General features: G+C 43.3%; 1 protein-coding gene across 3 annotated transcripts in view; it reads left to right on the top strand.

Moving 5' to 3' along the window:
* The first annotated feature begins 200 nt into the window (after positions 1-200).
* REPS2 (RALBP1 associated Eps domain containing 2) overlaps positions 201-15270 on the top strand; it is a 220696-nt gene continuing 205626 nt past the window's right edge. For 2 of the 3 annotated variants that reach the window (XM_049873367.1, XM_049873366.1), the window contains exon 1: positions 441-770. In XM_049873367.1, the coding sequence (XP_049729324.1) occupies positions 546-770 (225 nt within the window). In that variant the 5' untranslated portion in view covers positions 441-545. Of the gene's footprint in view, positions 280-440; positions 771-15270 lie in introns of those variants that run through there. The other variant, XM_049873370.1, reaches the window with a different exon arrangement.

The following is a 15270-nucleotide window of genomic DNA, read 5'->3' as shown; positions in this document are numbered from 1 at the left end:
ATCCCTGTCCTGCAGCTTTTCAGGACATAAGCAGTGCTGATATGGAAAGAAGGAAATCAACTTTCCCATGCCACATCCCTTTTCTGGGAAGGGCCTGGCGCGGCGTGGGCACCACACCTGCTCCACCCTCCTAGGGAGAAAGCACGGCCTTCTGCGTCCCTGAACTCGTCCTTCTCCAGGTGGGTCCAGACGGCCCTCTTTCCAGCTAGGGCGGAGCGATCAAGACGGCGCTCCTGCGCAGCTGGGCGCGGCGCTGAGCCCCCGGCGCAGGCCCAGCAGGTGAGGGGCAGGGGGCGGGCAGCGCGCCAGTTAGCTACCTGGCGCGGGCGGGGCGGGGCGGGGCGCGGCGGGGCGGGGCGGGTGCGGGCGCCCCCGGGCGGCGATTGGCCGGCACGGGCCTGTCTCCATGTGCCGCGCGGCGGAGGCACAACATTCAAGCCGGGGGCGGGGCGCTCGCCGGAGGAAGCGGCGGCGCGGCGGCAGCTGCAGGGCGTGGGGGCGGTGGCGAGGCCCCAGCCGGCTCGGCGGTGCGGGTCGTGCAGGCCATGGAGGTAGCCGGCGGGGGCGGCTCGGGGCCGCCGCTGCTGCTGAGCGACGCCGAGCAGCAGTGCTACTCCGAGCTGTTCGCGCGCTGCGCCGGAGCCGCGGGCGGGGGCCCCTCCGGACCCCCCGAGGCCGCCCGCGCTGTCCCCGGCGCAGCCACGGCTGCTGCTGGCCCGGTGGCCGACCTGTTCCGGGCGTCGCAGCTGCCCGCCGAGACGCTGCACCAGGTAGGACCCTGCGGCCCCTGCTCCTGCGCGTCGGTGGGGACCGTGTCTGCAGGAACGTGGGGGCGGGGCGGCCAGGGGCCCGGAGGCCTCGGCCAGGTAGCAGAGATGGGGCTCCGCAGCCGGGGATGGCGGCGACGACGCCCTTGACCCCCGGGGACACCTAGCTCCTCCACAGCTCAGCCCCTTCACAAGGCTGGGTGCGCTGTAGGTTTTCCTTCCTGGAGACGGGCTGACACTCCCCCCACCCCCTGGCCATTTCTGGGCTCTGCAGCCACCCAGACTCAAAGTTTGCCCTGTTCTGGAAGTGGTGTTTGTTTTGGCTGGTGTCTGGGTTAACCTCTGCTCTTCTCTCCTGCCCCTCCCTCCCCTAGGCGGATGGGAAGGGAGTGGGGGTGCTCAGGGTGCCTTGCTGGGATTTGAACTTGAAGGAGGTATGTGCCTGTAGGGCTGGGGGCCCAGGACTAAATGTTGTCCTCTGTATACTTGTACGGCATACACATAGCTACTAGATGTATTTGTCCACTCACCTATTTCTTAGTATTAGTATTAGTATTAAGCTGGAAAACCTTAAAGACAAGTTTCAGAGCAGGAACACAGGGCTGCGAGACAACTTCTATCAAGTCAAAGCCAAGCTTGCCATTTTGGAGCTGGAGGTGTATCCCAGACGTACACTGTGGAGAGCAGCTGTAGCTTCCGATCTTAGCATTACTTGAACTTGAAATAGAATTGGAAGGAAACGAGTGTTATAGCTCCCTCCTTTTCGCCACCCCCAACCTGGAAAAGCGGGTGGGGGGCGGGGATTGAGCCACAGCAGATGCCGTTTTATGCTTTCCTTGGAGAAAGACTACTTGATACGCACTTTGCCTTTGGATGCCGCCAGCACTTCATGGTGATAAGATTCTTAATACCAGGCACAGAATGGGAAATGAAGCTTTTCTTAAAATCAATTCTCAGTTTTACAGTTATTGACACCAATAGAATATTTAGAGTGGTGATTGATATTTTAAAGTCTGGTTCCAAAGGAGTATTGAGGGTTTTGTGGTTCATTTTCAATATCACTATTTGTAGGTATTTTCTATTCATTTACGACTGTGTTTTTTGCTGTTGGAGTGTGCTTATGCCCTTATGTTTGTGAGTGTCTTGTTGTTGAGTGCCTTCAAGTCGATTTCGACTCTTAGTAAGTCTATAGGACGGAGTAGAACTGCCCTGTAGGGTTTTACCTAGGATGAAATCTTTACGCACATCGCCGGATCTTTTGTCCTGCGGAGCCTTTGCAGCTGCAGACCTTTTGGTTAGCAGTCAAGTGCTTAACCATTGCACCACCAGGGCACCTCTCCACCTTTTAGAAGTTAGGATTTCTGAAGATGGTGTTAGTATTCACAGATGTTAGCATGGCTGTTTGTACCCAAAGAAGTCCACAATATGTAGACAGTTCTGCTACTGCTGTTTAGCAGTTGAGTTGGAGCGCCTCGGTGTATGCATCTGTAAAATGATAGCATGGTTTTCATGGACATTGAAGCAGTGTCTGTAAGTCACTCTGAAGCCTTCGGAGGGAAAGTCGTGTCTTAAAACATAAACCATGGCTGTTACGTGAGGCCCTGAGGATACTCTCAAGCACAACGTATTTATTAAAGGCCATAGCTACTGCCATGAAGTTCCTGGGTGGTACACAAGATTAACACACTCGGCTGCTAACAGAGAGGTTGGCAGTTCAGATCCTCCCTGAGGTGTCTTGGAAGAAAGACCTGGCAGTCTGCTTCTGAAAGGTCACAGCTATGAAAACCCTGGGGAGGGCAGCTCTACTTTGAAGCACATGGGCTCGCCATGAATTGGATTGACTCAAGGGCAACGGGTTTTTTTACTGGTAGCTACTTCCCAGCTGAAAGAGGAATAAGTGACTGAGATCACACAGCCAGTCAGTTGCAGCTGGGAACCTGTTCAGGCGTATTGTGTTGTCAGTACTACGTTGAGCGAAGAGCCCCTGTGGCGCAGTGGTTAAAGCGTTCAGCTATGAACCAAAAGGTCGGCCGTTTGAACCCACCAGCCGCTCCTCAGGAGGAAGATGTGCCAGTCTGCTTCTGTGGAGATTTACGGTCTTGGAAACCCGACGGGGCAGTTCTACTCTGTCCTGTAGGGTTTCTATGAGTCGGAATGACTGGATGGCAGTGGCAGTACACTGTGTTGAGAGGAGGTGGGCAAATTCAGTGTGAATGTGCTGTTGACTCTTCAGCAGTCAGGGAGGGGGCTTTCTTGGTATTAGAACCCATGCTCCTTTGAGGCATATGTGATTTTAAAAGAACCCAAGGCAGAGTGCCTTTGCATAAATGGGATTATATTCTTCTTAAAAAATTTGATTTTATTGTGCTTTAGGTGAAAGTTTACAGCTCAAGTTAGCTTCTCATATAAAAATTTTATACACATTGTTATGTGACCCTAGTTGCCATCCCTGTAATGTGACAGTACACTCCCTCTTTCACCCCAGATTTCTCGTGTCCATTCACCTAGCTCCTATCCCTTTCTGCCTTCTCACCTCGTCTCTGGACAGGAGCTGCTCATTTAGTCTCATGTATCTACTTGAGCTAAGAAGCACACTCTTCACAAGTATCATTAATGTCTTATAGTCTAATCTGTGAAGAGTTGGCTTTGGGAGTGGTTTTAGTTCTGGGTTAACAGAGAGTCCGGGGACTGTATCTTCTTGGGCTCTTCCAGTCTCAGTCAGGCCATTAAGTCTGGTCTTTTTAGATGAATTTGAGTTCTGCACCCCACTTTTCTCCTACTTTGTTAGGGACTCTGTTGTGTTTCCTGTCAGGGCAGTCATTGGTGGTAGCCGGGTACCATCTAGTTCTTCTGTTTTCAGGCTGATGGAGTCTCTGGTTTATGTGGCCCTTTTGTCTTTTGGGCTAATATTTTCCTTGCATCGGTGGTGGTCTTCATTTCTTCTTTGCTCAAGGTGGCTTGGGACCAATTGATGTATCTTAGATGACCGCTTGCTAGCTTTTAAGATCCCAGCTGACACTCACCAAAGTGGGATGCAGAACGTTTTCTTCATTGAGATTATATTCTTGATGTCCAGTTGAAACCTGCTTGCAAAAGATTGCTTCAGATGGTGGCAGAAGGGGGCATCCCTATAAGATTGTTGGAGCAAGTCTCTCTCAGAGCTTTAAGCTGCCTTCTTCAACCTGGCAAAAAAACAAAACAAAACGCATTCTTCCCCTTTAGCCTAATAAAATTATAGTAGCCCAGATTCTTCATACAGGTGAAAAGGAACATTAAAGGTGCCCTGGACAGGGAAATGTTACCTGAAAAGATTAAAACAAAGTCAGCCGCTGGCAGCCACTTGATTCTCCCCACCACTTTGGTAGTGGGTTTTGGTAGTGTGTAGTGTGGTATGTATGGGATATGTGTGTGTGCTCCATTTGCCTTGATTTGCACTATTTTGAGTGTGTGTTAAGCATTTTTGAAAACAAATGTAGACATTTTTACTCTTTTCCTGTTAAACAGGAAGCTGTAAGTGTAAATTCAAGTTGCCCAACAGGTATAACTGCTCAAATCATGGTGACACTAACCGGCTTAGGTAGTTTCTATGGTAACAGCCAGATTTTCTTCTTAATAAAACCAAAAAAAAAAAAAAAAAAAAAACCAAACAAACCCGTTGCCCTTAAGTGGATTCTGACTCATAGTGACCCCATAGGACAGAGTAGAACTGCCCCATAGGGTTTCCGAGGCTGTAATCTTTACAGGAGCAGACTGCTACATCCTTCTCCCGCAGAGTAGCTGGTGGGTTCAAATTGCAGACCTTTCAGTTAGCAGCTGAGGTCTTCAACTACTCTGCCACCAGGGCTCCTTAATACGCATACATTTAAGTTTAACTTAATGTTCCTGAAAGGGTGAGAATATTACCTGGAGTAAATGTTCTGTTGAAGTACTTAATTTGTCTCTTCCTTGGAGTAAAAATAAAGCACTTCACCTTTTAACTTTGTCGTGGAAGTGAGCCTACAGAGTTGTCTTGGGGTTTTTGTCTGTTGACTTATGTTTTAATGCATCGTAGTCGCCTATTTTAAAAGACCTTCTTGAGCCTCTTTATAGAGTATTTATCTCACTTCATGTGCTGATTTATTAAAAACTGGACTCTAGTACTAGGCGGGAAAAATGGTAGAATGAAATACTTAAGCTAGAAAAAAAGTAAATGTTCGAGAAACAGGTAAATAATTTTTCTTTACTGTTTCACGATTGTTAGAGTCATTGGTTTCCCAGTTTGTGCAGTATTTCATTGGTATTCAAAGGCTGGCATTTTACTAACTAGCAGGCATAAAGTTTGGCGGGAATTAGAAGGTCTGGGTTTAAAAACAGGGCTTGGAACCAGTTCCTTCCAGTTCAAACCCCTGCTGAGAATTTGCATTTCTTGCACGTTCCCAGGAAGTGTGCATAAGAATCACCTGGGGATCAGGTTACACTGTAGATTCTGATTCAGTATATCTGGAGTGAAACTGGACCAAACCAGTCGGGAGCCCTGATTGAAAACAGATGTGACTCTGGGCTTTGGTTTTCTCATCTTCATAAAGAATGCGGTGTAGATTGGGTCGGCAAACTTGTTCTGTAAAGGGCTAGGTAGTAGATATTTGAGGCTTTGTAGACCATTCGGGCTGTCACAAGGACTGCACTCTGCCATTGTAGCCATAGACAATAAACATTATTTTCCAAACCCAGCTTGCCTTGAGGTTGGCCCTAGTTTGCTGACCCCTGCTGTGGACGATTCTGATGGGGCTGTTTTGTGGCACATGATGGTAGATTGTTTGCAGAAATGATTGCAGTTATTTCCTTTCCTGTAGCCCGGCCCCTTTCCAGTGTAACTTTGCATCTCCGCCCATCCAGAGGGCTCATCTATTGCCCAGTCCCTTAAATCGGAGCTGTCTTTGTGAATTGCTTTGGCTAGCAGAATGGAGTGGAAGTGATGGTGCGTCAGCTCCCCGCCTGGACCTCCAGAAACTTCTGTGCTCTCTACCAGAACCCTCCTACCACCGTGAAAGCATGATGAGAGACCACGTGAGGCAGAAATGGCTCTGTTACTACCTGTGGCACCTTGGGCATCATAATTTACTTCCCTGTGCCTCAGTTTCCTCATCTGTAAAATGCAGAGAATAAGATGACCTGTCAAAAAGGGTTGTATGAGAATTAAATAAGTTAATATTTATAAAGTGCTTAGAGCAGTGGCTGGCATGCAGTATGCTCAAAAGTATTTGTTAAATATACTGTGCCTTAAGGTGAAGCAGGATCACGTGGAATCTAGTGGGCAGACTTTGGACTGAGCCCTGGTGCTGGCCCTTGCAAGCCAGGTACTTAACTATGGGAAAACAGGAAGAAAATTGGGCGATTGTGAGGCTTAAGTATGTTGAGTGCCCAGCACATACCAAGCCCTTAAAGGTTAGCTGTTGTTCTTTTGGTGTCCAGTTTACTTATTGTTGTCAAATCTAAAGGACAAATAGTTGAAAGATACCAATCAGGGTAGTGAAAAAAGCAGTTTCGTGAATGCCCTCATTCAACATATTTGAGCATTTGTTGTGTATCATGCCCTGTCCTAGGTGCTGAGGTTACAGCAATGAAGAAAACAAAAATCCCTGTTCTCATGGAGCTTACATTCCAACACAGATATTTTTATTCAGACTTTTTGTTTGGATAAGAAAAAATATCTACCTTAAACTGGCATGTTTTATATTTGACGTAATGAGTCAACAAACGATGTCGACTCCTGTAAACTCTGTATCAGGCAGGATCAGATTTCAGTTTACCCGGCATGCTGTGTAATTTTCAAGTTGTCGGTATAATTGATTTTCACTTTCACAGTAGTCAGTTCTTGGACATGAAGGGGACTAGGTATAAAACACTGTTGGTTCAGCATTATCGGGGAAATCATTCAGTGGGGGAAAAGGAAAAAAAAAAAAACAATAAGTAATGTCTGATGGTTTGAGCAGTCTTGAACGAGGTAAAGAAGTAAAAGCTGTGGTAAGTAGGAGATATTTCATAAACATCTGCACACAGCCTTGCTTTTGGGAGGAAGTCGTTTTTTAAAGGTTTTATTGTAATTCTTTGAAGCATCTGTTTAATCATTAAAGAAAACTACCAGGTAAAAGACAAAATTCTTGCGTATTTTTCCCATTGCCAGATTATTAGCTGGAACTATTTTTAAAAAACGGAAGTGAAACAGTGTTCTGTTTTTGCATTTTTATACCATGTTTTCTAACACTAACATAGAGGCCGGCATACAAAAACACTAGCTCCTGGATGGTGGCCTTTTTTTTTTTTTTTCTAAAAGAGAATGAATGATGGGGGTTATAGGATGTGCTGGAGCCAAGCCATTGTCTGCTTAAAAGGGGGACATTTACATAATAGTTGCTTGTTGACATTTTTATAATAAAACCTTTCAGATATGCAAAACTAGAGGATTACCTAAAAAAATAACTAGGTACCCACCACTCAGCCTAAGAAAAGTAAAACAGCCCAGTTGGAGTTAAAGCTTCCTGTAAGGTCTTCTCTGGTCCCATTTCCCTCTCTCCCTTTTCTCCCTAACCCAGAGGTAACCAGCGTCCTGAATTTGGTGTGCACGGTTTGAAAATTTCTCTATGCTTTCGTTATATGTATATGGGTGTATATATATATCTGTGTGTATATATATTTTTACACATGTGCGTGCATATATGTATATGTATATTAAAACAACATACTGTTTTGAATGACTTCAGCTTAAAACAAGGGGTATTGTACTCACTCTATAACTACTGTAACTTGCTTTTCCTGTCATCATGATGTTTTTGGACTTGCGCTTTCTTGACACATGTAACGCTAGTTTATTTATGCTTCTTTCAAAAAACTCATAATTCACTATTTTTTAAAATTGTGCTTTAGGTGAAAGTTTACAGAGCAAATTAGTTTCCTATTCAGTAGTTTATACTCAGATTGTCCCATAACGTTGGTTGCACTCCCTGCAATGTGTCAGCACTCTCTCCATGACCACCCTGAGTTTCCCATTTCCATTCTTCTGGTTTTCCTGCCCCTTCCTGCCTTCTCATCTTTGCTCTCGGGCAAATGTTGTCTTTTTGGTGTCGTATAGATGATTGCTCTAAGGAGCACTTTCCTCACGTGTGTTATTGTTTATTTATAAGCCTGTCTGTTATTTGGCTGAAAGGTGATCTCCGGGAATGGCTTCAGTTCCAAGTTAGAAGGGTGTCTAAGGGCTATAGTCTTAGGGGTTCCTCCATTTTCTCTCAAACTACTAAATCTGGCCCCCCCCCCCTTTTTTTAATCAATCTGAATTTTGTTCTCCATTTTTTCTTCCCACACTAACCTGGACCTTCTATTGTGATCTTGGTCAGAGTGATCAGTAGTGGTAGCCAGGCACCATCTAGTTCTTCTGGTCTCAGGCTGGTGGAGGTTGTGGTTCCTGCGGTCCATTAGTCCTTTGGGCTAATTATTTCCCTAAGACTTTGGTTTTCTTCACTCTCCTCTGCTCTGGATGGAAAGAGACCAATAGTTGTATCTTAGATGGCCACTTGCAAGCTTTTAGGATCTCAGACCCTACTGACCAAAGTAGGATGTAGAGTATTTTCTTTATGAACTACGTTATGCTAATTGACCTAGATATCCCCGAGGACTATGGTCTTTATTTAGCCTTCAAGCCCAGCTGCTCAGTCCCTCAAGGTGTTTGGTTATGTCTAGTTGTTTCCATGACTGTGCCCCCTGTGCGCTCTGTTGTATATATGACCATACATGCAGCACGTACAAATATGTATGTAGAAATATTCACAGCCAAACCTAAATACGCACATGGGTCTATTCCCATACGCCCTCCCACTCCTATTCAGCATACATATCTACCTATGTACCCACTCATAAATTATCGTTTGTTATTACCATTGTTGCAGGATTATGTATGTTATAATATTTATCTTCATTGCCTTTTATTTTCGAGTGTTTCTCAGTGTCTTCTCTTGCCTTGGTTATGTTGTACTGACTTCCCCCATATTATGTACTGCCATTTCCTTTACCAAAGTTAACACATGTCTATTCTCTAGTGATTTTCCCTCCCTCTCCCTCCCATCTCTAGTAACTGTCAAAATTTTTTTTTTCTGTGTGTAAACCTTTTCTGGGCTATGATAGTGGTCTTATACAATATTTGTCCCTTTGTGACTGACTTATTTCACTTCTCAGCATGATGTCTTCCAGATTCATCCATGTCGTGAGATGTTTCATGGATTCATCATTATTCTTTATTGTTGTGTAGTATTCCATTGTGTGTGTGTACCACTGTTTATCCGTTCATCCCACTGATGGGCACTTAGGTTGTTTCCATCTTTTTGCTATTGTGAATAGTGCTGCAGTGAACATGGGAGTGCATGTGTCTGTTTGTGTGATGGCTCTTATTTCCATGGGGTATATACCTAGGAGTGGGATTACTGAATCATATGATATTTCTATTTCTAGATTTTTAAGGAAGCACTGTACCATTTTCCATTAGTGGTTGTACCACTTTACATTCCCACCAGCAGTGTATAAGAATTCCAGTCTCCCCACAACCTCGACAGCATTTGCTGTTTTCTGTTGTTTTGATCAGTGCCATTATTGCCTGGGTGAGATGGTATCTCATTGTAGTTTTGATTTGCATTTCTCTAGTGACTAATGATCATGAGCATCTCTTCATGTGTTTGTTAGCTGCCTGAGTGTCTTCTTTGGTGAAGTGTCTGTTCATGTCCTTTACCCGTTTTTAAATCGGGTTGTTTGTCTTTGTCATTGAGCTTTTGAAGTTTTCTATAAATTTTAGAGATTAGACCCTTGTGGGATATGTTGTAGCTAAAGATTTTTTTTTCTCAGTTCTCTTTTTACTGTTTTGGCCAAATCCTTTGACGAGCATAAGTGTTTAATTTTTAGGAGATCCCATTTATGTCATTTGGTATTCTATTTATGCCATATATTAGGGCCCCTAGCGTTGTTCCTATTTTTTCTTCCATGCTCTTTATAGTTTTAGCTTTTACATTTAGGTCTTTGATCTGTTCTGAGTTAGTTTTTGTGTGTGGGGTCAGGTATAGATATTGTTTCATTTTTCTGTAAATGGATATTCAGTTTTGCCAGCAGCATTTATTAAAGAGACTATCTCTTTCCCATTTAATGGACTTCCACCATTTCTCAAAGATCAGCTGTCCATAGGTGGATAGATTTACTTCTGGGTTCTCATTTCTGTCGTTGTGCCAGTACTAGGCTGTTTTGATTACCATGGCTGTGTATCAGGGAATTTGAGTCCCCCTACTTTGTTCTTCTTCAATAATGCTTTGCTTATTCTGAGTCTCTTTCCTTCCCGTATAAAGTTGGCGATTAGTTTTTCCATCTCATTAAAGAATGATGTTGGAATTTAGATCAGGATTGCATTATATTTGTAGATCACTTTGGGTGGTATTGACATTTTCACAATGTTAAGTCTTTTCCTGTCTATGAGCATATGTTTTTCCATTTATGTAGGCCTCTTGGTTTCTTGCAGTAGAATTTTGTAGTTCTCTCTGTATAATCTTTTATGTCCCTGATTAGATTTATCCCTGAGTATTTTATCTTTTGGGGGGCTATTGTAAATGGTATTGCTTTCCTGATTCCCTTTTTGGAGTTGTCTTTGGAGATGTAGAGGAATCCAACTGATTTTTGTATGTTGATCTTGTACCCTGCCACTTTGTTGAATTCTTCTATTAGTTCTAGTAGCTTTCTTGTGGAGTCTCTGGGACTTTCTGTGTATATGCTCATGTTATCTGCGAATAGGGATAGTTTTCTTCTTCCTTACCAGTTCGTATTCCTTGTATTTCCCTTTCATGCCTTATTGCTCTAGCTAGGACTTCGAGTACAACATTGAATAAGAGTGCTGATAAGGGGCATCCTTGTCTGGTTCCCATTCTGAAGGGGAATGCTTTCAGTTTCCCTCTGTTGGTAATAATATTGGCTGTTGGTTTTGTATATATGTCTTTAGTTATGTTGAGGAATTTCCTTTCTATTCCTGTTTGCTGAGAGTTTTTTTTTTTAACCAAGAATGGGTGTTGGAGTTTATCAAACACCTTTTCTGCATTGATTTAGATGATCATGTGATTCTTGTCCTTTGTTTTATTTATGTGGTAGATTATATTGATTGATTTTCTCATGTTGAACCATCCTTGCATACCTGGTATGAATGCCACTTGGTCATGATGTATTATTTTTCTGATATGCTGTTGTATTCTATAATAGGTCTAGAATTTTGTTGTGAATTTTTGCATCTGTAGTCATGAGGAATATTAGTCTTATAGTTTTCTTTTTTAGTGGTGTCTTTGCCTGGTTTTGGTATCAGGTTTATTCTGGCTTCATAGAATGAATTCAGAGGTATTCCTTCCTTTTCTTTGTTCTGGAGTAATTTGAGTAGTATTGGTGTCAAGGCTTCACTGAACGTTTGGCAGAATTCTCCAGTGAAGCCTTCTGGGCCAGGGCTTTTTTTTTGATTGGGAGTTTTTAATGACTTCTTCAATTTCTTCTTCAGGTATGGGTCTTTCCAGATTTTCTACCTTAGTTTGTGTTAGTTTAGGTAGGTAGTGTGTTTCTAGAAATTTGTCCATTTCTTCTAGGTTTTCAAATTTATTGGAGTATAGTTTTTCATAATATTCTGTGATAATCCTTTTTATTTCAGTTGGTTCTGTTGTAATGTCATCCATCTCATTTCTTATTTGGATTATTTGCTTCTTCTCCTGCTTTTCTTTTGTCAATTTGGTCAGTGGTTTATCGATTTTATTAATCTTTTCAAAGAAACAACTCCTAGCCTTGTTGATTCTTTCGGTTTTTCTGATTCATTCATTTCTGCTCTAGAAAAAAATTTTTTTTTTTCTAGATTCATTCATTTCTGCTCTAGTCATTATGATTTCCTTTCTTCTGGCAACTGTGGACTTCCTTTGTTGTTCTTTTTCAATTTATTCAAGTTATAGGGCTAAGGTATTGATTTTGGTCCTTTTTTGATGTGTTTATTGCTATAAGTTGACCTCTGAGCACTGGTTTTGCTGTGTCTCAAAAGTTTTGGTATGTTGTGTTTTCATTCTCGTTTAATTCTAAGAATTTTTTAATTTCATTTTTAATTTCTTCTACTACCCAGTGCTTTTTAAGCAAGGTGTTGTTCAGTTTCCATATGTTTGATTTGTTTCTTTTTTCTTCTTGTTACTGATTTCTAATTTTTTAGCATTGTGATCTGAGAAGTTGCTTTGTATTATTTTGATATTTTTGAATTATTGGCGCTTGTTTTGTGTCCTTGAATATGGTCTATTCTGGATTATGATCCATGTGCACTGGAGAAGAATGTGTATCGTGCTACTGTTGGGTGGAGTGTTCCATATATGTCTATGAGGTCAAGTTGTTTGGTTGTCATGTTTAGATCTTTGTCTTTGTTGAGTTTCTTTGTAGTTGTTTTGTCCTTCCTCAAAAGTGATGTGTTAAAGTCTCCTAATATTATTGTGGAATTGTCTGTTTTTTTTTCATTTTGTTAGAGTTTGTTTTATGCATTTTGGAGCACTGTCGTTGGGTGCATAAATATTTATGACCATTGACGTCCTCTTGGTAGATTGACCCTTCAATCATTATGTAATATCCTTACTTGTCTCTTATGTTGAATTTTGCTTTAAAGTCTGTTCTATCATAAATTAATATTACCACCTGTGCTCTTTTTGCTTACTGTTTGCTTGATAAATTTTTTCCATCCTTTGATTTTTTAGCTTATTTTTATCTTTGTGTCTAAGGTGTGTCTCTTGTAGGCCACACATTGATGGGTCATTTTTTTGTTTGTTTTTGGCAGTAATTTTTTTTTTATTGCACTTTAGATGAAGGTTTACAGAACAAACTAGTTTCTCATTAAACAAAACACATATTGTTTTGTGACATTGGTTGCCAACCCCATGACACGTTCACATCCTCCCCTTCTTGGCCTTGTGTTCCCCATTACCAGCTTTTCTGTCCCCTCCTGCCTTCTAGTCCTTGTCCCTAGGCTGGTATGCCCATTTAGTCTCGTTTTTCTGATTCATTCATTTTTGCTCTAGAAAAAAAAATTTTACAGATTCTCTTAATTTGTGTTTATCTGGAAATACCTTAGTTTTGCCATTGTATTTAAGAGACAATTTTGCTGTATATATAATTCTTGGTTGGCAACTTTTTTCTTTCCAGGTTTTATATATATTATCTCATTGCCTTCTTGCCAACAGGGTTTCTGCCGAGAAATCAGAGCTTAGTTTTACCGGTTCCCCTTTGTAGGTGATAATTTGTTTTTCCCAAGCTGCTCTCAAAATTCTTTGGTTTTGGAAAGTTTGATTACCATACGTTTTGGTGAGTTTCTTTTGGGTTCCCTTTTTTTATCCTGTGTTGGGTTCATTGAGCCTCTTGGATTGATATCGTCTTGTCTTTCATGATATTAGGGAAGTTTTCTGCCAGCAAATCGTCAAAAAAAATTCTCTGTGCTTTGACTCTTTTTTGGACTCTCCTCTTCTGGAATCCCTATCACACATAATTATTCCTCTTGACAGTGTCCCACATAACTCTTAGGATTTCTTCATTCTTTTTTCTGAATGTTCCCCAAACAAATTAGCATCAAGGGATTTGTCCTCTCTTTCGTTGATTTTGTCTTCCTCCATCAAGTCAGTTCTACTCATATGTTCTTCCATCGAATTATCAATTTCTGAGATTTTATTCTTAATCTTCTGGATTTCTAGTTGCAGTTTTTGTTTGGTTTCTAATTGTCTATTTATTTTGCCATTTTATTCTTGTATTGTTTTCCTGAATTCTTGTAGAGTTTTGTCTGTGTTTTTCTTGATCTCTTGGAGGATCCTATTTATAAGTCTTTTGAATTCCTTATCAAGTAATTCTATTACCATTTCTCCATCAGAAAGGTTTTCTGGCCCTTTATTTTTGTCACTTGGTTGAGCCGTCTTTTCCTGCTTCTTTATGTGATTTGATATCGTCATTGTCTCTGAGGCATTAAGGTGTTATTATATTCATTTATTGTGTGTTTGTTTGCTTAGTCCTGATTTGTTTTGTTTTGATGTTTCTGGGTGGGTGGGGTGGACATGCTACTCTGGTCACTAGTCTGGCAGCACTGGTGCACTCACCACCTGTTTCTGGATGGATGGGGCAGTGGCTGGGAGTGTGAGCATGTATTTCTATTCGCTGGTCATGTGGGGCAGCTGAGGGTGGGCTGGGCGGGTATTGGCTGCAGTCTATTACCCATCCAGCGGTATGGGAGTGGATGGGTGTGGTGTACTTGCTGAGTGGATGGTGGGGCAGGTGTGGGTGTGGCAGGTGAGGAGAGCAGTCACTGTTGCTTGCTGGATCAGGGGGGTGGGTGGCAGGCGTGTGTGCAGGCAGCTGCTCAGTCGCCATCGCTCACTGGGTCTGGGGGGGGTGGGTTGTGGGCGAGTGTGCTTGTGGTCACATGATCATCGCTGTTCACCAGCTTGGGTGGGAGGAGGGAGTAGTTGGCTGACAGGCACACTCACGGTCACTGCCACTCACTGGGTCGGGGGTAGGGGTAGGGGTATGCGATCACCGCAGCTTCCTGGTTCTGGGGGTGAAGAGTGTGAGGCAGGTGGGCATGCACTCCCTGAGTTGGAGAGGCTACTGTGGGAAGCAGATGAGTGAAGGTGTGGGAGCACGCTTACTACCGCTCTTTAGGTGGGTGGCGGACAGGGCTGGGTTGGGGGGGCTTGTATTGTGGTCCCAGGTCAGGTAGGGTGGTCATGATATGGGACTCTCTGCCACTTCCGATCGGCACGGTGGGGGAAGGAGGTGTGTGTCTCTGGCTAGCAGACATGGGTCCCTGGCCACTTCCCATCTGCTGCAGCCAGTAGTTGGGACCTGCCCCTGCAAAGTATGAGGGGGGGTTTCTGCGGCCCGGTTGGGCGGGGGACCTCCCACCGATATTTTGCTGTTCCACCTTGTTGTGCATGCCACCCACCCTGGAGATCAGGGACCACTGCTCGTGAGTATACCTGACTCTGGATCTTGACTCCCTCCCTGCTCTATGGATGGCAGGATTCCTGGAATTCTCACCCTCCTTTCTGTGTTTTCCTTCCTTAAATTCAGATCATGATATGCTCAGTTTGGTTCTCCCTGGTTGTGTTTATAGAGTTTCTCTGTGTCTTATGGGCATGCCATGAAGTTGCCTTCCTGTGCTCCTTACCTGGGATTGCTGCTGGCTTTGTCTCAAGATGGCCACGTTGAGCCAGGACAGCTGGCAGAACCTCTCTGCTCCGTGTCACTCCTGTTTCATTGCATTTGTTCGATATTCCAGCGGGTAATTGATTCAATTCTTTATCCTTCCTTTTTGATGCTTAGGGTTCTAGGATTGTTATCTGCATGCATTTCATTTGGTTTCTCTGTTTTTTGCTGTAGAGGGATGGTATGGTATGTCTGACTAGTCTGTCATCTTGGCTCCTCCCTCCTCATAATTCACTCTTACGGTGACTCATCCTAA

The sequence above is a fragment of the Elephas maximus genome, chromosome X (assembly GCF_024166365.1).
Source record: "Elephas maximus indicus isolate mEleMax1 chromosome X, mEleMax1 primary haplotype, whole genome shotgun sequence".
In the NCBI taxonomy this organism is placed as follows: Eukaryota; Metazoa; Chordata; class Mammalia; order Proboscidea; family Elephantidae; genus Elephas; species Elephas maximus.
Note: the sequence above shows the minus strand (reverse complement) of the source record. Positions and strands in the feature narration are given on the sequence as shown.